The 20,096-nt window shown below is 40.3% G+C and overlaps 1 protein-coding gene across 1 annotated transcript in view; it reads right to left on the bottom strand.

The window, feature by feature from the left end:
- The window catches only part of LOC105034959 (signal peptide peptidase-like 2), a 99,348-nt gene extending 82,510 nt beyond the window's left edge, over positions 1 to 16,838 (bottom strand). The window contains exons 1-5 of the mRNA XM_073243935.1: positions 16,548 to 16,838; positions 13,622 to 13,780; positions 9,740 to 9,851; positions 9,461 to 9,580; positions 673 to 830 (exon numbers count right to left, since the gene is read on the bottom strand). Coding sequence (XP_073100036.1) covers positions 673 to 830; positions 9,461 to 9,580; positions 9,740 to 9,851; positions 13,622 to 13,780; positions 16,548 to 16,706 — 708 coding nt within the window. The 5' untranslated portion in view covers positions 16,707 to 16,838. The remainder of the gene's footprint in view (positions 1 to 672; positions 831 to 9,460; positions 9,581 to 9,739; positions 9,852 to 13,621; positions 13,781 to 16,547) is intronic.
- Positions 16,839 to 20,096: the final 3,258 nt, after the last annotated feature.

Below are 20,096 nucleotides of genomic sequence, written 5' to 3'. Positions count from 1 at the left end.
TCCTTTTTTAGTAAAGCCTGAATAAAAATATACCGCTGAAGTGGGTAAAGCTAAAGCAACAATAGTATTTATATCATTAGCAGGGACAACTAACTTCCCATGAGGTGATTGTATGATTTTCCAAAATGAAAGAGCATGGCACGTAACTAATTAGAAACAAAAATAAATAAGAACATAGTTCCAATAAAGGGAACCCAAGCCTCGAATAAAGTCAAGGATGATTTTCAATGGGCTCTATTCAATAGCGGCCATCATCAAGAGCATCAAAGGAGGACTAGGAAAATAGCCTGATCAGAGCCCACTTCAATCCCACCATTGCCATCGCCCAAAGAGAGACAATACGGGCCAATTGAGGTCTTAAGCAATCAGGATGGTGGTGCATGCCATTAAGTTCACATAGGCAAGGACAGAAAAGGTGAGGCAAAGTATTGAACACCACTCAAAATGATCTAAATTATAGCATATTAAATGGTTCTTAAACAGTGTACTCATGTACAGAAAAAAGGTTGATTTGCCAAACAATATTGTTTGAACATTAAAGTAATATAGCACCAAGAAGAATTTTTAATTGCACCATAATCTACAGCAGTGAAACTAATAACATGGGGAGAAAAAAACAAATTGGATAGTTTGATACTGAAATGATTAAAGGGTTATATAAAGTAAAAAAACCTTCGGTGTCAATTGATTATAACGCTCGTCAACCTGCTCACATGCAATATATTCGGGCCAGATCGAAGCAATGACAATGGTAAAAACAGCCATTAACCACAAAAGGGTTGCTGAGAAATCGACAACTGGTCGGTTTGGAGAGTAAAGTAGGACATCCACTGTAAGAAGAAAGAGAGTCTTAGTAACAAATATAAAGGGAAACTAGAAGCATCAAAGAATACATAAAAGAGAATGCAGATAATAAATAGATACCTAAAGTTATCAGTATGTTTCTAAATTGCACCATCATCTGATATACAATTTAGAATATTCAAATAAAAAGCGACATGAAAATATCAAAGTTGTCACTCAAATATAAGGGCACGCATCAAATGACCAAAAATATTCAATGAAATGCACACATGGGGATAGTATCTGATACATACAACCATAATAGGCATTGGGGAGTGGTTGAATCCTCAAGTGCAAATGACAATGTTTAGCGAACCAGTTTTAGAAGGAAAAAGGATAACACCTTTTCTATCATGCTAGAGGCTGATTGATTAAGCAGTGAAGTTGACTAAGACTGGAGGAAGGTCCCCATTTTCCACATACAGGATCCTATTCTGAGCTTTATAACTTAAGAATTCGGCACAGATTAAGGACATAAAACTAGTACAAATCCACATAAAGAGACAGTTGGTACTTACGTTTCTAGTCAAAATCTTCACAATGAGATTAATATTGCAAAATCAATGATGGGATTTGAGCATGAAGAACCACATGACCGAACATGATCTACTGCATTGAACATGATCTATTGCATTTAGAATACTCAAAAACCAAAAGTTTTATGTTATGGAGGTCTCCAATTTATGCACCAAATGAAGGCAACACAGATGATTTTAGTGGCAGTGACATGTTATTTGCCATGATCTACTGTTTAGAAGCAAGCAAACCTATTTTCTTACATGCTTCAATTCATACACATTTAAGTGCATCAATTGTATTAATTTTAAATCTACATAACCTAGCATAACACTTTAGTAGCATAGCACTGTAAATACCATTTACATTTGTTTAACACTTGAAACATAGGAAGGACACCACACAATACATATGGATTCTTTTGCACATCATGGCCAATGGAGTGGATCTTTAATCTCCATAATTTATCATTGTTTTTGCATTAATTCTAGATCATGACAAATGCACATGCTCGACTCTGCCAAAAAAGAAAAAGAAAGTAGAAAGAAGAGATAAAATGAAAAAGCTTTTATAGTTAGATATTTTAGATAATATCATGGGTTTCATCCTGACATTGTGCTAGTAATGGCAGGGCATCAACCAGCACTTAAAATAGAAAGTACATCGACGACTCTATTGAAATTGGATCAAGCACGTTTAAGGAGCTACTCAATATCATCGAGCTTTTTTGCCATGATAGTAAGCAAGATATAATCTCAAATCTCAAGATTGAAACATAAGCCAAAGACTAGCTTTGAAGTTGTCCTCTCTAAGAAGGTTGTTTGTATAAATTAATTTGGTTGTGGTAAATAAATCACCGACTTGACAGATTGATTTTCCAAAACTTTCCAAGTGCACAGGTAGAAACTAGAAAATAAACCTTTTTTTGATAATAATGTTAAAAATCATGCAATACAGCAGCCAAGGTAAATTTCAAAATAAAATTAGATGCTAGTAGTAAGGATACCGCCCAGGACGCCATGAGGTTGGGTGGCATCCAGTTGCCTCAAACCCAGGACCATACCCATAGGAGGTTCAATTCTAAACTTTTGACCCAAAATCCACCCATCAAGAATCATGAATCCACGTAATTAAGATTTAATAACACCCAGCAGGCAGGTCTACAGGTCAGATCTGAATATGTTAAGACCCATACACTAGCCAACATTCATTGTGTTTGAATCAAGTGAGAATCATGTCTCGGTCTTCGAAGTGGGTATTAATAAGCTTGATTCCTTTCGTGCACTCAAAACAATTCACTAATGACAGAGGTTCAAAGTACATTTAATAGATTTTATAACAAAAGTGAAAAAGTATATAAGTAAACCATCAGGTGCAGATTGGCTTGGGATAGATTGGGTCGGGTTCACAGAGACAAGTCCGGTACCCTCAATATATTATATGATCAGGTTAGATCATGTCCAAGTCCAGTGCCATTTTGCTAGAACCTGATTGACCTCAGTTTTTTTAGGACCTATATCCAGACCACAGTTGACCCATAACTCTATGGATTTGGATCAGGTCTGAGTTTGTGGGGTTCAGTGGCAACCCTACAAGCTGCTTCATTAAATAAAAGGTGATGGAATAAGCACAGGCTGCTCTACTACTAGAAACTTTATGTTCCTTCACAATAGTTTTCTCTAAGCAAATTGCACTATTTGCATTTCTTAATAAAACAAATTAACTATGAACAAGCATTCAAATGAGACCAAAGAAACCATACCTCATGGTCACAACCATTTAATCTTTTAACCTGAATGCTTTATTAGCTGAACCATACACAAACATCCAATCGAACTATGATAAATTCTTTTCCTTGAAAAAGGAAAAAAATATATATGATGGCTTTCCGTGAAAACATATTGAAAAGATGACATTAAATGATTTTAATATTCATTAACAGCTACAAATTCAATTTTTTCACAAAACAAATTGATTGTGAACAAACATTGAGATGAAACCTAAAGAAACCATAAATCTTATTGTCACAACCATTTATTCTTGTAATCTTAGAGCTTTATTAACGGAACTATACACCAAGTGCTACACTATGGTAAGCAAGATTGGTGGACTCGATACCGGAGCCCATGCCGGTAGGTAGGGGATATGGGTCGGTAGGGGTCTATACCGAACCGGACCAGACTAGACTAGTGCGAACTGACAAAGAAAGGAATCGAGAGGAGGAAAAGAGAAAAAGAGGGAAGGGAGAGGGAAGAGAAAGAAAAAGAGGGAGGGAAAGCCGCCGGACGGCGCAATCACGGCCTCCGACACCGCGAGTGTGAAACAAAGACGATCCCCCCTATTTCACGAGTTTTTTTTTAAATCTCGATTACAGTGAAGCCAGCAATCAATTTGCCGGCTTCAGTACACCCATTGCCAGCTTCACTATTTCTTAAATTTTTTAAAAAAAACCCTCAAACAATAAAGCCGGCAATGGGTCTATCAGATTCACTTAAATGAAGCCGACAAACCCATCGCCAGCTTCACTATTCATCTTCATTTTTAAAAAAGGCTAACAAATGAACAGGATGATTGCCCTTGTTCCGCAGCCACAGCTCCACCTGGGCGTTTTTCGCCGCCAGTGGCCACAGCGACTGTTGAACAATACCAAGCCACCTCTCCACCAGCCACGCCTCCCTCCGATACCGTCGCTCCTCCTCTCTCTCTTTCTCACTCAATTAAATGCCCTATCGAACAATACCAAGCCACAGAGGCCTCCATGACCCTTTGGTGGCCTCAACGGAGCACCGCCGACCTCCGATGGTGTCGTCCCCTGTCTCCCTCCTCTTCTCTCTCTCTCTCTCTCTTTCCCTCCCCCTCCTCCGATGTGCCGTTTTGCTTAGCCGAACCGTCCCAGTTTGCTGCCGAAATGGCTCGAAATGCCCTGAACCGTCCAGTTCAGGACAGTTTGGTGATCCATGATGGTAAGTTGCTTTTCCTCAAAAGACAAAAAAATATGATGACTTTCCCTAAAAACATACTAAAAAGACGATTAGATGACTTTAATATTCATTCACAATATGAGAAACTGTTGTTGGATCTAAAACAAACTCAATGCAGAGCCGAATCAAGAATCAGTGCTCAGTGATGAGTGGTGCTAATATCCAAATATAGTCTAGTTATATACAGGCGTGCAAGAATATAGATATGACATTATCTCCTATGTTCCTTATTGTGCTTCTTGCATACATCGGAAGATACCCCAAATGAACTAAATAATTAACAGAAATTCCACTATGAATGAGGGAGCAAAATGGGAACAATGAAATACTTGATGCATTAATACAAATAAATATTATGTCTGTGCCATGTGTATGTAGAGAGAGAGAGAGAGAGAGAGAGAGAGAGATTATAAAACCCAAATATCCCTGAAAACTATAAAACCAAGATATCCTTAAAAACTTCTGAGAGATTTTGAAGGAGAACCAAGAGAATTTTAATGTTCTTTTAGTCAACTCATAAATAATATCCCTTATGCATGATCTCAAACCATGCAAAATTTCCCAAAATCCTTGCAATTTCATAGCAGAAGATTTAAGAGGAACTCACAAAAGAACTTTTCATAGATATAATCATGAAGACTTTTCCAACAACTTGCTTTCAAAATTTAATAAAAAGAACTTCATTCCTACACAAAAAATAAAAGGTAATTCAGATCCTTAAATGACTCGGAAATTATAAATTCCTTCTATTAAAATGAAAAAGTTGTGAAGATATTCAGACGGTTGTTGGATTTGATTTTAGTCTCTAAAGAGAAAAAGGTCGAAAATGATATCATGATGTAGGTGTTATCAGTTGAGTACCTAGACATGGACAAATGCAAGGTTTTACGTCTTCGTGGGAGGGGGGCATCCCGACCGTTCTATCTCGTTCCTATGAGAAAATGGGACCGAGACGGGGTTGGGACTCCAAAATCCATCAATGCAAGAAGAGAAAAAGAAAGAGGAAAGAAAGAAAGATGAAAAAAAGAAAAAAAATGAAAGAAAAGAAGAAGAAAAATGAAGAAGAAAAGGAAAGGAAACAAGGAAGAAAGGAAAGAGAAAGAATAAGAAAAAAGAAAAAAAAAGAAGAGACGGGATAAGAAAATAAAACAAAAAGAAAAGAAAAGAAAGGAATATAAAAGAAAAAAAAAGAAAGGGAAGAAAAAAAAGAAATGAAATGAAAGAAGAAGGGGAGAGAAAAGGAGGATATCTATTGGGATGCATGATCGCAACAGCTATCACGATAGGATGGGATGGGACGAGACAGTGGAGCATCCCGTTCCACGGAGATATCGAGGCATCTCCATCTCACAGGATTTAAAACCTTGGATAAGAGTGCAAATGGATTGTTGGAGCTCAGCTCCATCCAAATCAGACAAATATCCAATGTTAAGATTGATGGATCAAGCATTGTTCCAAAATTAGGACCCAATACCTGATACTACAGGGTTCGCCGTACCGGGCCGAACCGCCCGGTACGAGGCGTACCGAGCCGGACCGGTACATTACCGGTCCGGTTCGGACCTTTTTTTCGAAAAACTCCCCGAACCGCACCGAACCACTCAGTTCGGTCCGGTTAGCGTCCATACCGCCCAAAATCGGACGGTATGGATCGGTTCGGTACCGGTTCGACGTGAACCGAACCGTGCCGACATCCCCACATGCAAAAAGTGGAGAGGGGGAAGGGGGGAAGGGGAGGGGGGAGGGGGGAGGGGTGGGGTCGGAGAGCTTTTAAATGATTAAGAGGTGTTAGAGTTCTCTGAGAAGTCTCAGAGAACTCCCGAAGCATATGAAGGTCTCAACGAAATCGTTGAGACATCCGAAAAATTAGAAAAAAAAAAAAACTCCGTCAAATTGGAGGAGTGGTTCGAGGAGAGGCTGATCTTTGGCCGGAGATAAGATAATATGTTATTTTCTTAGTAAATATTTTTTTTATTTTTGTTGTTAAAAATAGGATAAGAATGAGAAAGAATGAAAATAAGAGAAAATCATGCCAAAATCTTGTGATTTTGGTATGATTTAATTATATGTGATAGATCTTTGGAAGATCTACACGATGACACCAAAATTGTTAATAATATCATCAAATTTGATATGTAATTTTGCTTTTGTAGCTGAATGGTGGATTCATTTTGGAATGTTAGCAGAAAATTTGAGATATATGGCTGTCCGTATTCTTTCTCAGACGGTCTCTGCTAGTGGCTGTGAGCATAATTGATCCACTTTCGTCCTTATCCACAGCAAACAGAAAAATCGTCTGACACAAAAATGCCTCGACGATCTTGTATATGTTCACTACAATCTGAGGTTGAGGCTAAAATGTATTCAAAAGGAAGTTCAGTTGAAGTACACTGATCCGATGCTGGATGATTATGCCGACGAGGATGACGATCTGATCATCGGATGGCTTGCAGGTCAACAGCAGGAACCAGAGCTTGATGAGCCAGGATCCCCTCCACGACCAGCCAGTGTGGTGGCGAGGGAGATCAGGGTGGATCCAGGGCAATGGGCAGAAAAAAATATTCCACATAGAGTTTCAGCTGATCAGCCACAGTCTGAGGGGACACAAGGGACTCATTCATCATATGACTCGCTATCCGATACATCTTTCCAGAGATTCGAGTGAGAGATGTATAGACGATCCTCCCGGCAGCTAACAAGAAGACATCCATCCTCCTAATCACAGGAAACTCAGTCACAGAGGGGCACAAGGGGAGAAAGGAAAAGACAGTTATACGTGCACCACTCTCGAGAGTACAAGAGCTATCTGATTCAGATACGGACATCAGGGAGAGTGATGATGATACTGGTAGTAGTAGCCATGGATCTGATGATCAGGGAGGAACTGGAGGACAGAAGACCACCGTTTATGAGACAGCCACAAAGTGATATTCGATTCACCAGTGAGTCTCAGTTTAAGCATGTCACACAGGATAGGGATCATGGTGGACGAGTCGGTAGAGATCGTGAGGAGCCGATTTTATATAGACGAGGGCTCCTAGAGATCGTCCAGCACATGATGCAGCTGCGGACGATCTTGCACGTGGAGTAGGATCCATAGATGTATCTGGATCATCCTCGTATTATGGATCCTATTATCCACAGCCACCTTATGATCCAAATGTATATGGTGCATCCGAGGCATCATCTTCTAGTGGTTACTACCCTATGCAGTCTAGAGCATCTTACGGATCAGATTTTGCTAGTGGCATATTTGGATGGGCTCCTCCACAACCGTACCATCATCTCGAGGATACTTCTCAGAGTCAGAATTTTAGCGAGAGGTCTGAGATGTCTTACAATCCAGAGAGGATGCCTTATGGGATGATGAATATTCGAGAGTACGGTGCAGTTTGGCTAGAGGGTTTGACTGATATCCCTTCAGACTATGTTGATGATCCAGACATCTACGAGCGTCACAGACACTCGACAAGAAATTAAATGCAGAATACATCTTAAGGTTCGTATATCAGTTATTGCGCTTTGTACTTAAATATTTAGATACATTTTCATGCGTCTTTTATATATTTTTTCTTTAGTTTTAAGATGACATAGTTGAAATATAATGTAAATAAATATATGTTTGAAATTTTGGATCAAGAATCTTTGTACCGCAACCTAACTCCAAATTAAACCCAAATATGTCAATAATATGCAATATAATGCCATATTGAGGTTGTATTTATCAATTATTAACTTCAAAAATCCAAAAAAAAAATTGAAAATCGAAAAAAAAATAGTGTACCGGTACCGGACCGGTACGTCTAGACGTATCGTGTGTCGGTACGGTACGATACCAGTATCGATACCGTACCGGTCCGGCACCGGCACGCCATTCGGTACCGGTACAGCGAACCTTGCCTGATAGGATTAAGTATGAATACAGGTTCAAGTACCAGCAGGATGGTGCGACGTCCCACCATCTTGTGTGTTGGGATGGGACAAATCAGGAAATGGACTAAGATGGCATGGGGCATTCACTGTCCCAAGTTTGAGGACATGACGCATCTCGTTCCAATGTAAAAACTAGTACGCTCCATCCCATGGTATTCAAAACCTTGGTATAGGTTTTATATAACAGCATCCAACCCGATAAAAATTGAGTGACCTGATTTGACAAGCAAAAGTTCACTCAAAAATCCAATCTAGCCTTACAGAAATCAAAGCTGGACCCAACCTGAAATGGGACGTGATCGGGGCCAGAACCAGCAAGGATGGGATGGATTTTGGGCAAAAATCTTAGTCCCAAAGCCAATTCAACTTGGCCCTAGGTCAAGCAGGATGCTTGGACCAAGACCCATCACAACCAACTTGTAGTTGCAAGTAAGGCACTACTGCATTAGTTTTGTAACATAACTAACACATACATAAACATGGTTTTCCTCAGGACTTCGGAATCCATTTAACGCAGATGTTAGAGCAAGGAGTTACACCTCCTTAAAAATTTATTACCTCACCAAGAAACTAAAAGCATGCTTCTTGTTGTGCCATAAAATGGTAACAATATGGAGGGTATGAAAAAGATAAACATGATGACAATAACATGGTGCATCTCATTGTCATCATCTAACCCTTTTCCCACAAATTATGGGGTTCACTACACAAACTTTAGGCAACCTAATACGGTAAGATTTATGAAAGTATAAATTAGTTTCCCTTGATAGAAAAGACTGACTGCATCTTTAAAAACAGAATCCATATAGGAGCAAAAAAATCTGGAAATTCATTACTACTAATAGAGGTTATCATAGAGAAAATAAATGAAGGTAAACAAAAGAACAGCATAAAAGAACATATTCCCAATATAAGAGAAGAGCAACTCCATTCAGTTTATCATCAAGATTTAAACAGCTATCAAGCTTCTATGCTGATCTGGGGCAGCAAGAAAGACATATACATTTTGAGGCTCAGATGGAAATCATTCACACCTATTTACAGTCAAGGTAACTAGGCTTGCAAAGTCAAGCAAAAAGAGGGAAAAAAGAACATAATGAAAGAAATCAAAATAATGAAAAGGATGGTAAACAAAGACTGTCATAGAGTCAATCTAAAATTAGCCAAGTCTAAAAAGGACAGCTCACCCCTCTCCCCATTAGCCAAGGATTTCCTTAAATTCTCTCCTGCTGACTTGGGTATCATTACAACAGGAATTGTCACATTAAGGGAAGTATCATTTTCATTACAAACCATCTTGTAAAGATCTGCAAAACAAAAGCAAGTAAGCAAAATACCTGGAATGCACACAAAACATCAGCTATAAGATGCAAACCAAATGCAAATATCAGAAGAGAAAACAATATCATTTTCAATGAACAAAAAAACAATGATAAGTGCATACATCAAGATGCTACATATCTTACCTTCATTGTCATTTATCACCAGTAAGCCTGCTGCACCTCCTGCCTGTGCAACCTTTGCTTTGGCAGTGAAAGTACAATTTCCACGCTTAGCTAAGGCAATTGAACTTGTTAACTGCAGCAAAATGATATTGGTTGAAAAACTAAACAAAGCATATGCTAAATAACAGAATAATATAAGAAATGCAATTTCAAGTATGGCATGGCGAGATCATCCACAATTGCAAGATTGTCAATTATTTTCCTTGACAAGAATCAACATGTAAGGTCTCTAAAGAATGGAGTCTCAATGCATTAATTTGGTTCAACAAGTCCTTGGACAACATAATCTTAAGTCAAGGATTCAAGCAAGATCCCATATTTACTCAAAAAATTGTATCTAAGTGGGACATGTTACAAATATTAGCATGATTCACAAAAGGCCATGGGAACATTAAAGGATATGCATCACTAGTTTCACCAGGTTACTGGATAGCCAATTTATGTCAAAGTTGTATTGACATAAATTTCGTTTCAAAAATACTAGCAAATGACAATAAAGAGGTGCATATTAACTATAATATTTTTACAACTAATCACTAGAAGCTTAGCATATTCAAGCATCGACATCCAAGTCATGTTAAAAGGAGTCATTCAACTTTAGTTGCACAGGAAAAAAAATTATTGCCATATGCTTGAGTTATCAGTTATTCTAGATCACTACCAAACAAAGATTTCTCCCATTTCTTTTAAAACATTACAGATATTTTAATGCATAAAATATCAATATCACTTGGACAAAAAAGATAATCAAAATAAATAAATAATGAGCTTTTTATGTTTAGTATAGCAAGAAGACAGTGAAAACTTGAGATGCAGGAAAATGAAATTTTAAAGAACTTATTTGTGTCAATACGGTTGACCATTTGATGTTTATTACTTTATAGTAAGAATACTCATAGGCAGTTCATTATTGTTTATAACACCATGCATTACACTTACGGCTGGAAAAGGGCAAAGGATGACCATGCCACATATAACTAGGATAAATCAAACACCGACATCATCACTAATGTCTCAAGCATTTGATGTAGCGGTGAAGGTGATTCAACAAGACCTGGAAGCAAAGCTTTGAAAAACTTAAGGGGCAAGGCAAGTTCCTGCACTCATGCAAAGCTGTTCTCAAACACTAACTACATTGCAATATATTTAAAATCTGAAATTATAAATCAGACCTAACTTAACCTTGCAACAATCAAACTAGAGTCGAACAAAAACAAAGAAGAAAAGCAGCAGCCTTTTTTTATCATTGTGAACATCGATGATCAAATTACACCTTTAATTCTCCTTTTTAAAGCCTTAAGAGGGCCCAAAATTAATCAAATGGTCTATCAGGTTCCAATTGAAATGGATGGCCAGAAAGCAGGGATCAAAAATAAAAGAAAATAGGCGACAGAATTTTCAGGGATAAGATGGCTAGATAGATGCAACAAATGCTTCATTCACCAAATAGCGCCTTTATTTCTCCATTTTAGAGCCTTACAGGGCCCAAAATTAAGCAAATGGTCTATCAGGTCCAAATTGATACAGATGGCCAGAAAGCAGGGATCAAAAATGAAAGAAAGTTGGCACCAGAGTTTTTAGGGATGGGATGGCTAGATAGAGGCAACAAATGCTTCCACTTTTCTATTCTTCTTTATCCTTTGCTTCTCTCTCTCTCTCTCTCTCTCTCTCTCTCTCTCTGACATTAATTCTCCTGTTTTTTATTGTGTGAAGATTTCCATCCAAAACCCTACATAGCATATGCAACACATGAAGGATTGATGCCTTTCTTTGTTTATCGATTAGTAGGAGGTTCATTAAGCTTCCTGCATTCTCTTTCTAGTTAAATAGATTCCAGAACCATAAAAGAAAGTTGGACAATACAATAAAAAGGCACCATGATCGACATCTAATATCCACATTAAAAAAGACATAAAATCTCCAATGAACACAACTAGGTCACATGCCCAAGGCACAATGATACGATTTTAATATACATTTGCCCAAAAGACACCTAAGACCTCCAGCACAAGCACACCTCTAGGACTGCTTAGATCCATTAAAACTCAAATATCATGCACATACCTGCACATATATTAGCTATATAACTAAGTGACAGACATTAAAATTAATAAGCTACATTTCAACCTATTCTAACATATGAATCAAGTGCCTATGAGCAATGCAGGTGCCCAAAGATCAACACATGCAAAATTGGGAAAAATTGTGGGGAAAAAGCAAGGGAAGCTTTGAGCTTCAATTATTCAATATGTGCAGCATGACAAGGTTTGGGGCTTCCCTTTTTATGACCTATCACGATCATCATGAACATGATTGATCGATGATGAGTAGCACATTCTCCTCTGCAAGAAAAGGTGAAAGAATTTAGTTTACTAATTTAAGCTTTATTGTGTATATAAACTATGAGCCATTCATAAAAATATTCAGACTACCAACCAAGGTTTGCTGAACCGGTACCGCCGGCCATTTCGACTGGCCGACGGTACGGTTCGGTATGGTTTCATACTGTACCGAACCGACGACTCGAACTGGAAGAAAAAGAGAGAAATAGAGAGAGAGAAAGAGGAAGAAAAAAAAAGAGGGAGGGGAAAGAGCCGGCGGGGCTGCCGAACGGCCTCCGACTGGCCGTCGGAGGGCGCCGTCCACGCGCGCGGCGCTGCAGGCGTGAAACAGGGGTGGGGCATCGCCCCTGTTTCGCAAATTTTTTTAAAAACATGGTTTTAAGTGAAGTCGGCAAACGATTTGCCGGCTTCACGATTTTTATTTTTTTAAAAAAAATTCTTAAATCGGCAACCCAATTGCCGACTTCATAAGTTTAAAATAAAAAAATAAAAAAAAAATCGAAACAGACGTCGTCTGTTTCGAAAAAGAAGAAGGGGGCGGAGCCGCGGAGGGTCTCCGCCCACTCGACCACCCTCAAGCCGTTGGCGTTGGCTCGTCGGCCACCGGGAGCCTCGCAACGGAGGCACCGTCTGTCCGATAGGTACCCCGCCCCCCCTCCGAGCACTCTCTCTCTTTTTTGCTCTCTTAAAAGCCCTATCGGACGATACAGGGCTCAGAAGCCCTCCGACGGCCGCAGCTGGCCACCGCCGGCCTCCGGCAGCTCCCACCTCCCTCCCTTCCCTCCCCTCTCTCTCTCTTTCTCACTTTTCATTCTTTATTCTTTGGTACCGCCGGTGTACCGATTTTACCGACCGAATCGTGCCGATTCCCCGCCGGTGTACCGATTTTACCGACCGAATCGTGCCGATTCCCCGCCGGTCCGGTACGAGATGGGGTTTACCGGCCAGTTCGGCACGGTATGGCAAACCTTGCTGCCAACCAAATAATTGGGATAAGGCGGTATGGTTATGGTTAAAGTTACCGAGATTTTGGCTATCAAAAGAAAATATGCAATTCCTAGACATCCAACTAATAACTAATACTATCATATCCTTTTTATGTCACCAACAATGGATGTATCCATATGAGTCATTTGAGTATATGACCACAATTAACACAAATAACTTGCCTCTATCACTATATTATTTATAAAAATGCCTAAATGATATGGAAATCTTGTCTCTAAAAAATCAAAAGCTAGTCAAAGAGCTAAAAGTGTAGTTATAATTTAAAATGATGCATTATAGAAAGCACGAATAGCATAGAACATGTGTATATGTATTGGCTAAGTGGCATATACCAAATAAATTTCTTTACAACTTTTTAGGCACCAAACTTCTGCATGGCAATTGAATCAATAAAAATGAGCAACAGAATAGTAAGATTCAGATGCAAGAGAAGCATTCAAACTATTTGATCAAATTAGTGAAAGCATTCATTTGAATACAGATAGTTGGAAACCTTTGATGACAAATTAGTGCAGCAGTTAAAAGGATTTGCAAGAGCAGCAGCTGTTTTTATAGCTTCAGAAGCATGACCAGGCAAGGAAGCGCCAAATCTGGCACTTAGTCCAACAATGCCAGTGTCTTCGGTCCCATTCACCCATTTCTTTATCTTAACCTGAAGGGGGAAATAAAAAAAAGCTTAGAAGTCCAGAAATATGCTTGCACACCTATAGGGATGCTTGTGTGTTGCTTAGAGCCTTAGACCAATGAATTATTGCATGAATACAGTCCCTTTCTTTTTGTTATGATTGGCTTTACAACAGACTCTCTTTCACATGCACCTGTAGTCACTCACATTAAAGTATGAATAGGTATGATACATAGGATTTCCACTCTTGTAATACAGGCACTTATTAACAAAATTGAGATACAGGTATATGAGCAAGTAAATAAATACAAGTTGTCATGTTTCCAGTTGATGGCAAGAAGTCATCAGACATTCTGCAATATAAATAGCTACGCAAACCATGGCAACAGCATATAAGTTTCATTGACAGAAAAGACCAATAACTGATATTTCTGATATCTGGTACATCACAAGTATCAGGGACAACACAAGTATCAGGAACAACATATCTGGAACAGCAAACATAGGAGCTCCAACATAACCACGTTACATGGATATTTAATCAACCCAAAGAAGTATAAGAAATTGTTGAATGCTTCTACAATCACATGACGGTCAACTAGAAAACATTAGTATTAATAATTAACAAAGTTTATCAACAGTTAGCCAGGGATAACCTAGAAAGCAATCACAATCATGATTGTAGATGGTTTGGAGTAGGCTTGCAAACAGAATGGATTTTGATTCAAAGTTGAAACAGTAATCCAGAACTGGCAGGAGCTCTGATTTGTATACCAATGATGATCTGCATATGATTGGTCCACTAAGAAACAAACCATATTTAGTCTGAGGATGATCCGGACCAAGTGAAGACCCATATTGGTCAAACACAAAACAAATTTTATAGTAATTCAATAATATGAGGGATCAGTTAGTGTCATGCAGGCTCCCCCAACACTGCTGTCGATCCCTCTGCTTCTCTCATCACTCTCTCACTCAATACCACAATCCACCCATCTCATTCTCCTCTTATCCCTCTCTGTCTCCACCTCTCTCCATCTCAAGCCCGCAAGCCCACTCCAAATCACCATTTGATCCCTCTCTACTGTCTCTGACACAGCCCACACTCATTGCCCCTCAATCCCTTTGCCTCCCTCCACTTATTCTCGCTCTCCCATGGAAACTCCGGAAGAAGCAGGAGCTTTGATTGGGCCTTTCTTTTGGCAAGAGGATAAGCTTTAGCAACTGAGTTATTTGGTAGAACCAGACTTCAAACCCAAGCATCTCATCCCCCACCTAAAAAAAGGAAAAGAAAAAAGGAACTGTTGGCTATACATCTATAAGAGCATCCTGCAGTCCCCCTCCCTCCAGTGTGTTTATCTCTATTTCTCAGCAAATCTCCAACTAGCCCTCAAACAAGAAACCCTCATATTGGGGACAAACAATCAAAGGTGACCCAAATAGGCAAGGAGGCTAAGGGTCATAATGCAGCCAACTGGACAATATATGGAAAAATCAAAGAGAAAAGAAGAGGCAGAGATAAATCAGCTCAGGTAATCAAGTCAAATATCCAGTTCCTAATAGACTTAAAATTTGATTGGTATTCATACCCATTCCTGAACTGCCTAATTAGATCATGATTGCACGTTAATAGATTGACTTTCAATCACTCATGATCCAATTTGCATTCAATCAATTTACAAGCCTAATATGCAAAAACCCAACATCAACTCGCTCCAATATGAAACAACCAAAGGCAAAGCCAAAACCTTTAGTGACAAGTACCAAAGTTCCAGAGTGTAGATTAATCAATAAATACAGTTTTTAGTCTTTATAATAGCAAGAGATCTAGCATAACTGTTTAACCCCTCTATGTTTCTCTCATTTTCATTTTCTAGTCTTCCTATGCTTAAGGTTAACATCTTGTGCTTCCCCCTTGGTTTACCCAAAGTTCTTTGGCTTTATCATAGTTAACATGGAATAGTAGATCAATATGGAGTAATAAAGGTAACATAGGCATGGTGTGGCAACAGAATACGATACAGTAATTTTCATTCAATTCAAAGTTTGAAACTGGCATAGGAACATAAGCCCAAGGGGGAGTTGGAGCAAGTTGCAAGAACAAGATTGCCAAAATTGCTTGGTGCATAGCATTTATAACATAAAAATCAATGCTTCTGCATTCAGAAGCCTTTAGAGAAGACCCTGAATTGATTACCCACTTAATCTAAAGTAATCCAACCGAAACCTCTAAACAACCTTTATATATTCTTCATATTTCAATGTCCACGAGCATATGCATCAAAACTGTACTTTACAGAAAGGTTTTAAAGTTAAACCAGCTTAGACCTCTAATTTTTCAGAAATTTTAGCATCTTCTTTGGTATCAGCATAAACCCCAATAAGTGTAAGACATAACACAGGTAACCTGCAGTTGAATTTATAGTGTCGAGACTTAATTTTAACTCACTGTAATCTCTGTTCCGAAAGGAAAACTTGGCAGATCTGAAGTTTGATCATCAAATCTCCATCAGAATTCAGATTTTTCTCTTCTATTTATCCTCTTTGGTAGCTAAATATTGTTTCCTATCCTCCTTTCATAAGCACCGTCTTTCCACAGTTGCCTCTTTTATGACCCAAATCTAGGACATGGAATAGGCTCCGGTACCAAACTTGCGACGCAAACCAATCTAACCGAAAAGCTTAAGTCTTACTTTGCAGGGAAAAAAAACGTAATCACCAAACCGCGACGATTTTACCATTTTAACAAATTTCACCAAAGAACTGGCAGGGGAAACTAATTGTATCCACTTACCAGCTGGAATTTATTGTTGCATGCGGGGGATTTGGGGGCCTCCGCGTCATCGTGAGAGATGTCATCCGCCGCCATCGCAACCATAAGATCTGAAACAACGAAGAATAATAAAAGGAAGAAAGGAAGATGAAGAAAGGGAGAAGCTCTTCGGAACGCCATGGCAGTTATTCCTCCCGGCGAGCCACCGAAAACCCTAGAAATCCCCAACCCTCCTCCTCTCCTCGCTCTCGGCTCTCCTCCTCTTCTTCTCCTTGGATTTTTTCTCCCCCTTTACTCAAAGCGTGTTCTTTGCTCGGTGGATTTTAGTTTAAAATCCTTTTGTCAGGTAGGAGAGGTCGGGGCGGTGCATGTTAGCATATAGCACGCCTCTGTTCATCAGGAACTTATTAAGTTATCCAGGTCTCGCGGTAAAACTTAAAAATAGAGGGCATCAGGGGACGTGTTCCTCTGTTATCCGATTCTTAAAGCGATTGCCGCTGCTCCGCACGAGGTGAATATTACCGCGGTTGGCAGCCTTGGCGACGGCTCGCTTCAGATTGCGGACTGGGACCCAACGAAATTTTGTGGATATCAGTGAGAACCGGTAAGGCGCAAATACTAATCTCTAATGCCGCTTTGCAATGCGTACAAAGTTTAATTAAATATTTTTTAAATATATTATGCTCTGAATTATTGCAAGAGATCATCTACTGAGTAATGCATCAAATTATTGGTGAGAGATCAAATAATACTATAATCATTACATGGTACAAAAATTTCATTAATGAATTATATCATTCTCATGAAATTTTCATGGATAATTAGTTTCAATTATTTTGTAAGTCTCCTACCATGCTATCTTTCATGCAATATGGCTAATTATATAAATTTATTTTTTATTCTTTTTTATGACTACTACATAAATTGGATGCTGCTATATTGTGCAACTCTGCAAAATCGTGCACAATCGATGTGTGGACTAAAGCTCATACCATAAAGTCTATGAACTTTCAACCTATGAACTTCCTCGGCTAACTTCATCTCCATAAATTTATATTGTGTAATATAATAAAAAAAAATATTCAAAACCACTCATTCATCAATCATCATTAGGAGCAAAAGTGATCACGGTCCAAGATGAACCAATACCCTTAATTGGATGGAGAAAGAGGAGAGAAAACAAGAGAAATCAATGCATGACTCATTATAAGATCATCGTTGATGATAATACCCACTATAGTATTCATACTTTAAATATCATCAGAAGCTATCCGTTAGATACTTTACTTAAAAAAAAAAATCTTAAAAGATAAAAAGAAAAGAAGAACGTAGAGAGAATTATTTAGAAATATATATATATATCCCTTCCCTTACCATAATCATTGTAGGTTGATTGGTGAATGGGAATTCTTCCACCATTGTGTCCTTGGTGGACCCTGCTCCAAAATCATCAATACCCAATTGACATTAAGATAAATTTAAACTCATCTTAACGATGAGTTTATATCCTTCTCATAATTTGCCCTTAAATATCACTATGTAATTAGGAGATTCGATATTCCAGTCTCCTCTTCTATAACATCCCCCTTTTTCCATATTTGGCCACCAATGAGATAAAATTAAATACCACTAATGGTAAACTAAGAAAATAAAAACAGCTATATGTCTCTTTATTTTCTCCGTATTTCAACTTCGTGACTCAAAAAAGCCCTAAAGAAGCCATTATTTTGTATTTTCGATCCCTTTTGGTCGTTGGAAGATGGATTTAGGAAGGGAAGTAAATTATATGTGTTCATCGTATTGAGACAAATTAGAAGACAACACATCCCAATTTCTTGAATGTGTTATGAAGATATGATGGGACAATAAGGAATGAGAATCAACATCAAAATATAGAATCTCTCTTACTACCTGAATCGGATTAACAACCTTTGCTAAAATATCCTATGATTCCTAGCTTTCCATGGCGGCCGTAAAGCATGCATCACCAATGCCTCGAGTGTCCTATCCAGGCACTAGTTCAACAAAAAAAACTAGTGCCGATGAAGAGTTCAGAATAGGTAGGTGTAGAAAATTGGTATGGAGCAGGTCTTAAAAAAAAATTGCGAAGCCACGGTGAACAAAACTATGCTCAATTTCCGATCCTGTTGCACCGCATAAGTCACCGTAATTATGATCCGGCTATAGAATCACCTTATAACCTAGCAATTATTTGCAAGGCAGATGCCACTTCCAACAAAAATGGGTGGCCCACATAGGAATCGAAAGCTTCTAAATCTTAGAAAAGGAAAGAGAAGTACTTGCTAGTGTTGAAGTAGGATAAAGACGATGCATATGAGTCAAGTACAGTTGATCTAGCCATGATCCTTGCGCTATAGGAATAGACATAATCTGAGTCATCATTTGGGAATACCTCAACCAGAGCATGAACATTCCAGGACCTAGTTGACATTGAGAAACGTAGGCCACACCTGCAATTTGGCCCATAAAAATTGAGATTGGATCATTAATCCAGCTGCAAAAATTGTCTGCCAACCTAAAGAACAACCATGAGGTCTCGTATAGGTAACCAGGGGTGGCTGAAGGGCAGGGCCACCGAAGCCCTTGCCTTAGGCCCCTGCCCCCAGGAGGCCCCCCGCTCGGCGCTCGCTCGCATCCGGCTGCCCGGCATCGCGGTCCAGCCTCCGCCTCCGGGCGGCATCCCGGTCCAGGCGTCCAGCCTCCGTCTTCAGCGTCCTGGTCCCGCCTGAGCCACCTCCAGGCCTCCGACGCTCCGCCTCCATGTTTCTGCGGCTCCACCTCCGGCGTCCCAGTCCCGCCCCGCCTCCAAGTCCACGCTCCACGGCTCCACCAGTCCCGATCTCTCCGGCCCGGCAAGGCCTCCCCGGCCGGCGGCCGGCAAGGCGGCAAGGCAAGAGCAAGACCACCAGGAAGGCAGGAACCAGGAGCCTCCCCGGCCCGGCAAGACCTCCCCGACCGGCAAGGCGGCGGCAAGGCCTCCCCGCCTTCGGTGGCCTTGCCCTTCAGCCGCCCCTGGCTGTCGGCAGCGTTGGCCCGCGCCGGCCCCCGCCTCGACGAGATCCACCAGCGCCTCCCCTCCCTCGAGGCCTCCGTCCGCCCGATCCGCGCCCACCGCGACGCCCTCGCTGCCGTCGGCTGCCATATCGACCGCGTCGTCAGCCCCGTTGCCGCCGTTCTCAAGGTGTTTGACGCCGTCCACGGCCTCGAGCGGCCCCTCCTCTCCGACCCCGATGCCGACCTCCCCGGCTACCTCTCCATCCTCAAGCGCCTCGAGGAGGCTCTCCGCTTCCTCTCCGACAACTGCGTCCTCGCCGTCCAGTGGCTCGATGACATCGTCGACTACCTCGACGATCATTCCGTTGCCGACGGGCACAGCCGTCAGCCGTCCAGGTCCAGCCGTCCAGGACCACCACCGGTAAGTTTCTTCTTTTTTTTTGTTTTTCGGCACTCTCCCTCCGCCCCGCTTGGTGCACCGGGCCGGCAGGCCGCCGGTCCGCCTTCGTTTCTCGAAAGCCAGAGCCCGGAAGAAGGCCCTCCCTGGCGGCCTGC

Source organism: Elaeis guineensis, chromosome 9 (genome assembly GCF_000442705.2).
Source record: "Elaeis guineensis isolate ETL-2024a chromosome 9, EG11, whole genome shotgun sequence".
Lineage (NCBI taxonomy): Eukaryota > Viridiplantae > Streptophyta > Magnoliopsida > Arecales > Arecaceae > Elaeis > Elaeis guineensis.
Note: the sequence above shows the minus strand (reverse complement) of the source record. Positions and strands in the feature narration are given on the sequence as shown.